This window comes from Ptychodera flava, chromosome 10 (genome assembly GCF_041260155.1).
Source record: "Ptychodera flava strain L36383 chromosome 10, AS_Pfla_20210202, whole genome shotgun sequence".
In the NCBI taxonomy this organism is placed as follows: Eukaryota; Metazoa; Hemichordata; class Enteropneusta; family Ptychoderidae; genus Ptychodera; species Ptychodera flava.
In genome coordinates this window covers 3,379,481-3,391,223 of record NC_091937.1, presented here as the reverse complement: position 1 = coordinate 3,391,223, position 11,743 = coordinate 3,379,481, and the positions used below count along the sequence as shown (strand labels likewise).

At 36.1% G+C, this 11,743-nt stretch overlaps 1 protein-coding gene and 1 long non-coding RNA gene across 2 annotated transcripts; one reads left to right on the top strand and one right to left on the bottom strand.

The window, feature by feature from the left end:
* Positions 1 to 5: 5 nt before the first annotated feature.
* Positions 6 to 6,353, top strand: LOC139141813 (putative nuclease HARBI1). Its single transcript, XM_070711488.1, has 3 exons — positions 6 to 1,466; positions 1,945 to 2,121; positions 2,348 to 6,353. Exons 1-3 carry the CDS (start codon positions 1,011 to 1,013, stop codon positions 2,867 to 2,869), a joined length of 1,155 nt encoding a protein of 384 aa, XP_070567589.1. The 5' UTR covers positions 6 to 1,010; the 3' UTR covers positions 2,870 to 6,353.
* On the bottom strand, positions 5,297 to 8,078 carry LOC139141815 (uncharacterized). The gene is made up of 3 exons (XR_011554252.1): positions 7,895 to 8,078; positions 7,493 to 7,565; positions 5,297 to 6,685 (listed from the first exon to the last, which is right to left on the bottom strand). It is a non-coding gene; the product is annotated as an uncharacterized lncRNA (long non-coding RNA).
* Positions 8,079 to 11,743: the final 3,665 nt, after the last annotated feature.

Below are 11,743 nucleotides of genomic sequence, written 5' to 3'. Positions count from 1 at the left end.
ACTCCTGAATTTAATTATCCGATAAAGCCCTGCTAAGGTCAACACATTATACGATAAGGTAAAAGTAATCAAAAAATGAAATCAAAGTGTCAGTAAGGAGAACGGGGACCATTATTAGCTTATAATACATGTTTTATTGGAAATATCAAAGATCGAACAGAGAGAATGAAACAATAATTCTCATTGGTTCTCTCTTAATTTCCGCGATGGAATATGCTTAAATAGTAATGAAAGATATAATTCATTACACCAAAATGATAGTTATTGATTTTCAAACAGATATGAGAAACGAAAAAAGAGAGCAACAAAACAAACATAAAAGACAAACACCAAAAAATGTCAATTGATGAGGTAATAAATAATCTTATGTTTATTAGACAAACAATGTCAGAGATTGAATTAACCCTAAAAAGTAAATTGAGAAAATAATTTCAATGTTGTGTTTCCATTTCACAACAATACGTAAAATTAATAAAGTTAGTAGGCTTTTATGTCCTATTCAATTTCTGGTTATGCGATTTGATTTAGAGCTAAATATGTATTGCTTGATTATCATTCCCTCATTCGAAAATTTTGGAAAAGTCGTTTACTAATAGAGCGGTTTACAAACTATTTTGATATGATTCGACCGAAAAGGCAAAATATTTATACGTGCCGGCTATCTAGCTTTCAGACCTTCAAGTTCGTTACCACAACAACAGAGGGTACTTAACACTTTCACCGCGGGAGGGCGCATTCTGCGCCAACGGCCAGACTGCGGGAGGCGCGTAAACGCGCCAAGAACGTACGCGTTTATATGCGTTCGATATACGTTGGCTTTGTTTGATCTACATCATGTTTGTTGACTATTTCCTCAAGCCTAGCTGACTCGATGGCCGAGTTCGATTGTGACCCGAGTAGTGACCCGAGTAGTTAAGGCTTACGTCATTTGACACTACTTAGCATGCGCAGAAATGTAACCCGGGAGATTCGAAACGAACGACAAACCCTAGCAACCCTCGTAAACAAATATGGCGACAGAGTTCGAAGAATTTTTCATTTTGCGTAATTTTTTTGAAGATTTTAACGAAGATTTAGACCCTAGTATATTTTTTCAACTTCGGATCAACGCTGCCATTTTTGTTTCGCTCACTTGTTTATTTTTGCGTCGGAAATTTGTTCCTCGAATTCGGAATTTTGCAGAAGATGTCGTGCCACAATACTCTTTGCAAGACTTCTGTGTGCACTTCCGGCTTGGCAAGGGTATTTTCGTTTTCGTGCTGGAGAGAATCGCCAACCTGATATTGATGGAACATGCTGGTGGACGGTCTCAAGTGTCTCCGGAGAAACAGCTTCTTGTATTCATATGGTATATGGTTAACCAAGAGTCTATACGAGAGGTTGGGCACATTTTCAACCTCTCAAAGTCAACAGTGCATGGCATTATAAAACGTGTCACCAAAGCGGTCATTGCTGAGATGAAAGATGTAAGTATTTTCAGGAAAATGTTCAACTTTCAGCATATCAGATTTGTAAAATTTTAAAGTACTTTATGGTTCATTTTCCATGTAAAGGGGAGAGCCGTGACTTGATTTGCTTTGGGGAGAGTAAAGAAGCTGGCCACTGCACCAATTGAGAACAAAGAAAAAAGCGTCGTGGAACCTGAAAGTTTGAATGTAATAAAAGCATGCTACTTCCCTCTGGAGCAGGTAAAAAAAATGTGCTTAAATACCAGAAATCAAAGTCTTAAATCTATCTGCTGCAGCACAAATAATGTTCGGAATATGCTTTGAAATGTTTCCTAGAACAAAATCTATCTGTTTAACTAATCTGTTTGATAGCATCAAATTGTTAAGACAGCATTGTAATGCATCTTTGACATCTCTATATTGCAAAACAATTTCTACCAGTCTCCTCTTTTTTCTACAAATGAAAACTCAAAACGTATAAAATAATATTTTTCAGGTTATCAGATGGCCGACGCATGATATGCAGAGGGAAATTTCACAGCACTTCCAGCTTCAACATGGTTTACCAGGGATAGCAGGCATTATTGATGGCACTCACATCAGACTGAGTGCTTGCATCGGTGGAGTTCAAGATTATGTGAACAGGAAGGGTTATCCATCAATGCAACTCCAGGTGAGCAAAACTGAGAATACTCATTTCTTCCTTTATTGTATTAGACCAGAAGTATTAACTCAATTATGTCCCAGCTTGAGAATACTGTAAATATTTTTGAACTAATATAAAATGATGGAATGAACAGCTAATCAATAAATTTTACAGATCAATAATGTAGTTTACTTTACTATCCATTGACAGTTGTGCATCTGTTAAGGTTTAAATACTTTTCATTTTTATTCAGGTAATTGTCGATGATAACTTGTTGATAACTAATGCCTACACTGGATGGCCAGGCTGTACACATGACGCTCGTGTTCTCCGAAACTCTTCCCTGTCTACAAGAATGGAGACCAATGAAATGATGATGGCTCCTGGAACTTACATCATTGGTGACTCTGCATACCCTCTGAGAGACTGGCTTATTACTCCTTTCAGAGATAATGGTTTCCTAACTATTCAGCAACGCAGATTCAATCGTGCAATTTCCTCCTGCCGTCAAAGTGTTGAGCGATCAATTGGGCATTTAAAGGGGCGTGTCCGAAGGCTAAGGGAATTGCCAATGCATGATCCAGAATATGTGTGTGAGACTGTCATTGCTGGATGCATCATTCACAATCTGTGCATCATTCACCAGGATGATGTGGAGAATTATATTGATTTGGATCCACAGTACATCGATGATCCAAACCAATATCCTAATATTCATATAAATGCACCAGGTGGGGTAGCCAGAAGGCAGCAACTTATGAATGCTTTGCACTGAGAGTTTTCTGTGCTAACATTGTTTGGCAATTTAACAATATAATATTATTATAGAAGTGTTTCTGAAATTATTAACTTACCTATAAAAAAAAAAGAGTAGTCTAATTTTAGGAATTGCCAATGTTCAGATGATGAATGAAGTCAATTAAAAAAATAAATTTATTAGAATTTTGCATGATTTTCAGATAACACTCTGAAATAATTAATATTTAATAACAAAATAAATGATCTTTTTATGAGTACATATTTATAAAAAGTGTTACTTTTAATGAAATTAAAAACAAACATATTTTTGAATATATATAAATACCAGCTTTAGAGATAAGATGGAATTTTTGCCAATTTTCACTTGTGGCTGGTAATAAAAGTAATTAAAACTTGTCTGATTGTGAAATGTCTTTATTGAGTGGTTGTGGATCAATGTTCTCACACTTCCATGTGGTAGAATATTCCGGAGATTATTGCTATCACTCCAATGGTATACCATTTCACTCCTTTTCCTGATCAAACAAAGCAGTATACAAAAGGGCCTATCACAATGCTAAAATTAATCATACATACAAAATTTGGGAATAGATATCTACTATTGATACAATGGTTGTATATTGTTTGTTAAATTTGATTAGAGAAAGGTGTGAATGGCAATTGGAGAGATAATGCCAAAATATTTGTAAAGTTTTGGCCTTTTGTCTAGTCTGTCATTTCTTGTGATCAGATTGTCTCTGAGTCATTTTTGAGCCACCATTTGGAAATAAAAAAATCTCTTTGACTGACACTAATTTTTGGGGGGTTGAACAATGTTCCTATGGCTAGACAGGGCACAAGTATGTGACCCAGAGTGGGTGCGCTGACTCATACATGCAGCCCTTTGGGGAGCTTCTTTCAGCACGTTTTTCTAAAACAGCAGTGTATTTTTCCAAGCCAGCAGTGTATGACACAGTTATGCATAGGCCTTGTGGAAGAAATGGGCATAGTCATGGGATTATGCAATGAATCAATCATTCATTTGTCAAAATTTACTTCAAATAATAAAAATTGTCAAAATCACTGTACAAATTGTACCCTTCCAACAGCAGTTCTCCCACAAAGGGTTTACTTTAAAATACAGTTGCATATGGGGTTGTGTGCATTTCATTCCAAGGCCAGGGTGACAGGCACAGCAGCACCTGCATGCCACTATATCTTACAGTTTAACCTTACTCTGTCTATAGACAGAAATTCTCAACATGACCTCTACTCCCTGTCCGTCCATAGACAGACAACTCTCAGCATAATGTGACAATAATGATCATTGTGTCAACATCAATTTGTAAACCAGAGTTTAAGTCACCTGTCAACATTAACAATGCTGTGCATACATGTTACGCAGATTAAAAAACAATAAAAAATATCAAAGCTACAGATGGCTCCTGTCCCTCTCAATTTTTCTGCTGCTCACTACAGTACCATTATTTTTTGAGACTGGGGGAAAGGGGGTCAGGAGGAAATAAATGGGCTTTGCACCATTGATTTTAAGTTTATATCATAATATTATATAGGGCTCAGCCCTTGGTGTCGCGCCAGGGGTTAAAATTGGCAATGTTATTTGTATTGATTCATGATAAACTGTAATTGTTACTTCATAAACGTTATATGACAACTATGCCCAGTTTCCCTCTGATGAAAGCAGTTCACGTACTTAGGCCTACACTGTTACACGACGTCAAACCCTGCAGCAGGGCAGGTATAGATTTCTGTAGCGTGTAAAAATTTTGGACAAAAATTGGCAATTTTTACAATGATAACAGCCTATTGCGTTAAACAAGGGACGTATTATGCAATATTCATTGCAATGGTAACCGCACTGCCCACCTTCCACTTGCAAGCTGAAAACTATAGCGTTCCGTCTAAAAACTTGCAATTTTTGAATCTAATTATTGACACAGGGGGCGCTCTTCTATAATTCAATCCCAGCATTCTTTGCGTATGCCCCCGTTCATATGCACGACAGTTTTCTCCGTTTATCTATATCAACGATACTTTGTATCAGCGACAAGGTGTATAATAACATTTACTGGCTAATAAAAGAGGTATATTTTATAAAAGGCATGTTATATCATAGTAATTTGTTTCGTATTTGTTTATTTACGAGTACTCAAAAAAAAAACATGGCGGCGCCCATGAAAGAAGGCCGAGGGTACACTTCCGGTTACTCGCATAGTATATTATGAATAAGCGCATGCGTAGTCAGTAAGCCGCTGGCGCGACTATTAATTTTAATTCACAAATTAACAATTTATAAATAACATTAGGCATTAATAATATTGCTTGGTTCCCTTTGAGGGTTAAATACATCATTTTCTTGCCACAAACATATCTGGGTCACCAGACAATTGAAAGGACAAACCTCTGATATTTGTATTTTAAAAATTTGACACTAGTTCATCAATTTTTATATTTTATAATATTTAATATATTAATACTATTTAATAAATACACAATTTATACATTATATGAAGCAATCATAATGATAAAAAGTTATAATGATATTACAAGCTACTGCTCTTCAATGAATTGCCCTTTCAGGGTTAAATACATAGGTTTTTTTGCCAGGCAATATCACACATATAGGTGTTCAAAAGATTATGATGCATTTCTATCTTTTGGTTTTCTTTAAAATTACAAAGGTTTCATAAATATATTGCTAGATTTTCGGATTAGGTCTGAAAGGGGGTTATAAACATCATTCAAAAAATAACATGAAAAATCTCTGAAAATTTACATTTAAAATTTAACACTGACGCATACATTGCATAGTGTTTTACAATACTAGATATACTTTCAAGATCAATTATCACTGCACATTCAAAACAATCATTATTTCCTTGGTAAACTGCATTAACCTTTTGGGCCAGATTATGTTGAAAACACCATCAGATAACAGATTTCATTACAATTTGAACAATTTTACATCTTTAATTCTTATTAGTGATAGAGTGCTCATATCAATCCAACATTCTATCCATTCTCATTTTTTTCTTTGTATTGTTGTTCCATGAGTTCAAACAGATCATCATTTTTCTTTTCAAGTTTAGACATTGTGGCCATCAATTTATCCTTGTGGTAAATTCTGTCAGACATTTTGCTGATTTGTTTTCTCTGTTTTACAATCTGAGGTGCTGTTGCATTATCAGTTGTCTCATGTGCTACTTCAGTTGTTGTCCCTGTCGTTGTTTCTGTCATTGTTGGTGCTGTTGTTGTTGTTACCGTTTTGGTTTCAGTATCTTTCATTTGATTATTCTTTTTTTACAAAATCAAGAAAATCCATAGTAACTTTTGGCTGAGTTGATTCTCTCATTCCATATACATGTCTACATGTTTCCTATCTGTGCCTGTACGTTTCTTGTTATCTATCACTTCCATGTATATTTTTTTTTAATTTTTCCACTTGTCTCTAGCTTGAGTTATGGAGATATTGATACCAGATTCTTTCATTTCAGATACAATTTTTTGCAACAACTTTTCATGGTCTAACACTCTGTCTAAATATATCTTCCATATTCTGAACGTAATACAACAAGTAAACTTTCTTCGCGATCAGTCCAAATATGAACTTTATCATAAGAGTTACCAACATCTTTGCTGTGTATGTTTTCATGTGGTGGCTGGGCTTGCTCCTGTTGGTGTTTCTGTTGGTGTTGATTTTTGTTTCTCTTTACATTTGTTTGGTTGGCATTTTCTTGACAGAGTTGGTCTTGATGTTTTCCATCTCCTTCCTGTTGTTTTCCATTATTTGCCTCAATAGCCTGATTCAAGATAGCTTGATTTGTGTTGGCAACTGTCAAAATATATTGTTCAATAGAGAATTAATATTTTTTATGGGTGGTTCACATAGAACTCAATCTCTGACTTTTTCTGAGTAATATCTTATTTAATACATCAATTTAAGGGAAAGTTTACCAAGGCTGACTTTGTAGTATGTGTCTTCTTTAGGTTGGGTTCATGGGGAAAGTAATTTTCACTGACCATAAATCACATAATTTCTCTGACGTGAAAAACATGAAAGGTGTGCATTTTCATGGTAGAATCCAAGCGCCTCAAAAAAAACCCCTGTGAAACTGTGACTAATTGTCAGTGATCGAGTCGCAATTTAATGTTTATACTGCATCATTGTGCATGTAATGTAATTAAGAGGGGTTATACAACATTGTTGTTCACCAAAGGGGCTCCTGAGCCCAAACAATAATTATCCACACACTGATCAACATTGAAGGTCAACAGCATCAGCACCAGCCTGTCCTAATGCAAAAATTGTTGATCTGTCATGCATTTCAAGAGTGGCAAGTATTGGGGCACTTTGATTTTGAAGCCCTGAAAATGTACACCTGGCAAGTTTTTTAGCATCTGTTTTACAGAAATCATGAGATTTATGGTTGGTGAAAATGGTTTGACTGGACAATCTCTCTCTCTCTCTCTCTCTCTCTCTCTCTCTCTCTGCTTTCACGGGCGCATTACAAAAATGTAAACAAACATGCTAAATGCCGTCAACAGAATGCGGTGGACGAATGCTGAAATGGATCTCGGGCAGTGAAATGTTGGTTCCGCTTACAATATTAAATCATAATGACATGTAATTCATACTCACCCAAAGCTCTATCTTTTTGTACCTAAATGGAACGGTTCAGGCACCACGTTTATCAACAATTTCTATCGGGAAACTAAACAAAGACGAATACAAAAATATTTTAATTAATGCTTTTTCATCAGCAAGTCAAGTCTGAATATCATTTTGCATTCATCAAAGCAAAATATTGAAAAATGTCCGGTCTGATTTCTTCAATTTGTGTATAAAACTTTATAGTTTTACACATTACTACTTTGACCGCTAGAAATTGAATTTGTCGTCTGCACACGGAAACAATAAGTACCTTTCACTATGAAAGTTAAGGGAAATTGCTAACAACTTCATGCGATAGCCACAGCTAATAATATTGGTACTTTCTTTCCTGAAACTGACGTAAACGAGTAAAATCTATCTATTACTTACATCTGCTTGGCGGCCATTTTGCCGAGTTGTCACTCGACCAACCCAGCTCCCGACGCAGGAGAAGCCCGAGTTGAGTTGAAAGGTCAAATGACGTAATTTGCGTCATCAGAGTAGCAACTCTGCATCGTTCGGTTGCAACTCAGGCGACTCGGGTCGCTACTCGGGTTACAATCGAACTCAGCCAATGTGAGTATACGAGGTAGAGGTCAAACCTTAATGAGCATGCGCGCCAAATTGTAAACAAATGCCGCCATATTCGGTCATTTCTTGGCCGTGATTTGTAAGGATCGTGTGATCGGTTGTTGTTTTTCTCTCAGAGGGTATTTAAAATGGCGATGCGGGCACAGTTTAACACCGACAAAGCCCTTGAGCATGTTTTTCTAGACACTTATAGTGGAATTGTCACCGATCTTGAAACTGAACTCGACGAGATGGCGGAAGTCAAATTTCAAATTCAACTCTAATACAGAAATTGAATATGTTCCCAAACCAGTTGAGCAAACACAGAGATCGCAAGCAAGACACTGACAGGAAGGTAGGCAATCTGAGCATGCGACAAAGTGCGACAAAGGACCGGTGACTGACATCACAAACGTTGATGGGGTATCTTGTGGATGTTGTACGACATCAATCTATCAATGACAATTACACATCGGACTGGCTACCAGTATATAAGCTTAAATAGAACATAGCTCTCTTTTGAATGTCAGATGATACCTGTTGTTCGACTCGAAGATGAACTTGTAATAAATATGCATATTAATCTCATTTACGTGGAATATGTTTTAGCGTATGTGTTTCCTCCTACTGAATTTGAGTTGATAAAACGTAAGTGGTAATTTTTAAAGTGTTACGCTGAGAAAAATACATTTATATATTGAAATAACAAAAAATGCAACATTTTTTTATTTTTTTTGTAAAATCCAATATGGCCGCCATGATCACGTGATCTTCAAGGCGTGTCACATGACCTTTTGTGCATTTTTATGATGCTCTGTCATATTGCAATACTCACTGAAAAAATTGTCCCGAATACTCAAATAATTACAAAGATATAGCACATGCATGTAAATCAATATTCATAAGGCCATATACCCATAGAAAACTACGCACAGGAATGCACGTATAAAAATTAATACGCAGTGAAAGTGTTAAAGCTATGCCAATTAACAAATTTCGTATTTGGAATCTGAGAGTATGATATGTCGAGTTCCAACATTACGGCAAGCAGGCACGATCATTGAAAAAAATTCTGTCGTTCTGTTAATGGCACATTTTATTCTCTGAATAAAATTTCATACAAAAATGACTTACAATGTATGTGTGCATTTATGAGATACGTGTGCGCTTTATGATTGATAGAGTTTTGATGCTATGAGAGTAGTAATCTTTTACATGGTCTTGAAATTCAAATAATTTCCAATGTAATACAGCCCTGTTAAACGTAAAATTCACAGACATTCTTTTTTTTGCAATATCCAGACATAAAGCAGAAAAAAGTGATTCTGCGGTTTATCTCTAACCCTGAAAAGTGGGTTTATGGAAGGTACTTGCTGAAGTTCCGATATACAAAGCCCTAAATGGACAAGCTCCACAATATCTCAGGAATTTAATAACACCTTGTGCCTCATCACGTGTTCTTCGTTCATCTGATAAATGCCTTCTGCACACACCTAGATGGAATCTGACTACCTATGGTCGCCGCTCCTTCTCTGTAGCAGCTCCTGTCCTTTGGAACTCTTTGCCCCTGGACATAAAAACCTCTCCTAATGTCAACATTTTCAAAAGACGCTTTAAAACTTACATCTTCCAGAGAGCATTTTCATTGTAACTCTAAGCGCCACTGAGCATTGTTTAACTTTGGATATTAGGCGCTATACAAATTTTCTAGATAGATAGATAGATAGATAGATAGATAGATAGATAGATAGATAGACATGACATAATTAATATATCACAATGCCAAATTTTAAAGTTGCAGCCACTGGGAACTTCTGTTGCTTGTTTGACTTCTAGACTAATTCTGCATCATCAGAATAGTGAAACGAGTTACTAGTTAGGGACCACAAATAGCTGCTGTTCTTTGATTGAAAACGTCTGCAAATGCGAAAATTAAGAATGTGGTAAGGTTTGTGAAATGGCGTCTCTTTAAACCAGATATTTAATAAATAAGATAGGAGAGAATTAGTAACCTTCGCGTTCCCATCATATTCCCGTATGAAAACCTTGTTCTGTCCCAGTAAAATATTGTTCGTACAAAAATGAGATCATTTTAATATTACGGAGACCGGAGTATTCAGCAATCAAAGCGCCCTCTCAGTGGTAGACTAACTCAGCACACTTTCTTCCCAGTGAGAGTTGAGTAGAGTGCACGAGAAGAACACACATTGTTGACGTCATTGCAAATGTCTTTATATAAAAGTTTCCGAACAATATAATCTGGTGTAACATATAGTGCGAATATTTCTGCTATTTTATCTGTTTTTAAACCGTTGAGATACTTCCGTCATGTTTGGCTTTTGACAATATCTGTAGTTTTCAGTTTCCTTACAAGGGAGAAAAGAGTAATTATGGATTTGAACTGGACAGGGACGTTGAAAGTTTAGTAGAATCGGTTCGAGATGAGAAACCATATACATCAAAGAGTGAAACGTATTGCCATCTGAACAAAATTAAAAACAAACAGTTATATGTGAAGAGTTGCAATAATGTATATATACTGTCATTATTAATTTTTGCAGTAAGAAGAAGAGCAACGATAATGCCATACTATTACACCTTGCAGTTTTTCCTGATAAGTTTGACAGAAATGCCTGTACTGGAATACTTGTTGTGTTCATGGTGTTGTAATAAATATGAGTTTTAGCATTGCATTAGGCCTAAATGTACTAATCCAGTTATATAATTATTCAGAATGAGATGATTCATTGAGGAAAACCGAGAAAAGTGGTTAGAAGCAACACTTGGGTGTAAGAATTGCAGAGTTGGAGAAGCCGTGTCGGTCAGAGACATGATGAGTACGCGGAAGCTTCGGACTGGTTATGATGGTGGGGCGGGGGGGGGGGATGGTCAAACCTCGTCGAGCTCTGAATCAGATTCTGATTCAAAGGAAATAATACGATCACAAGACAACTTAAAATGAAAATGTTCAATGCAGTTTGCTATATAAAGATAACTTTTATATGTTGATTCCGTTTTCTCTGCTCTTTTTCTCATGAATAAACATTTCTTGATTATCATCAGAGTGTTATTTTCTCAAAGAAAGGTCAGTGTATCAAGGATGAATTTGTGAATATTATTCTCCTCCAACGCCCGCAGACGACCTTATGTAGTCATTGTTGGACTATTTCAATAAGTTCAACAGACGACCTTTTTATGGGAGATGATTTTGATTTCTTGTAAAGTTGTTTTATGTTTAAAAGTATCAACTATTTGAAAGAACGAGGATTCAAAAGAAACTGACTCTTTTCAAACTATTATCTACACATTCTCTGCTATTGTAATAATTTGACTATTGAGAGTTTTCGGTCATCGTTTCTGAAGCTATGGTCCGATAAAGTATGAAGCGACAAGATGTCGGTGACGAGACCACATTGATGAAAGTAGAAAGACACGACGGTCAAGACAGTCTGTCTTTGGATTTATTGTGTTTTTTATTCGACATTTAGAAAGAAAAGGTACGTATACAGAGAACGATGCTAAAAATGTGTCAACTCTTAATTGTAAGTCGATGTGTTTCCTACCATAGATTTTCTCTGGCCTAATATTACGATCTGAAATGGATTAAGGAACAAAGCAATACAAGACCAGATTAATTTTGCGCTTGCTGCCATGATATCATGGTAAACG

What these genes read in the sequence shown, in the direction of transcription:
- LOC139141813 (XM_070711488.1), top strand. Translation starts at nt 1,011, where the DNA reads ATGGCGACAGAGTTCGAAGAATTTTTCATTTTGCGTAATTTTTTTGAA. An exon ending in TCATTGCTGAGATGAAAGAT is followed by an intron (nt 1,467 to 1,944) that starts GTAAGTATTTTC and finishes AATATTTTTCAG; the next exon opens with GTTATCAGATGGCCGACGCA. An exon ending in ATCCATCAATGCAACTCCAG is followed by an intron (nt 2,122 to 2,347) that starts GTGAGCAAAACT and finishes ATTTTTATTCAG; the next exon opens with GTAATTGTCGATGATAACTT.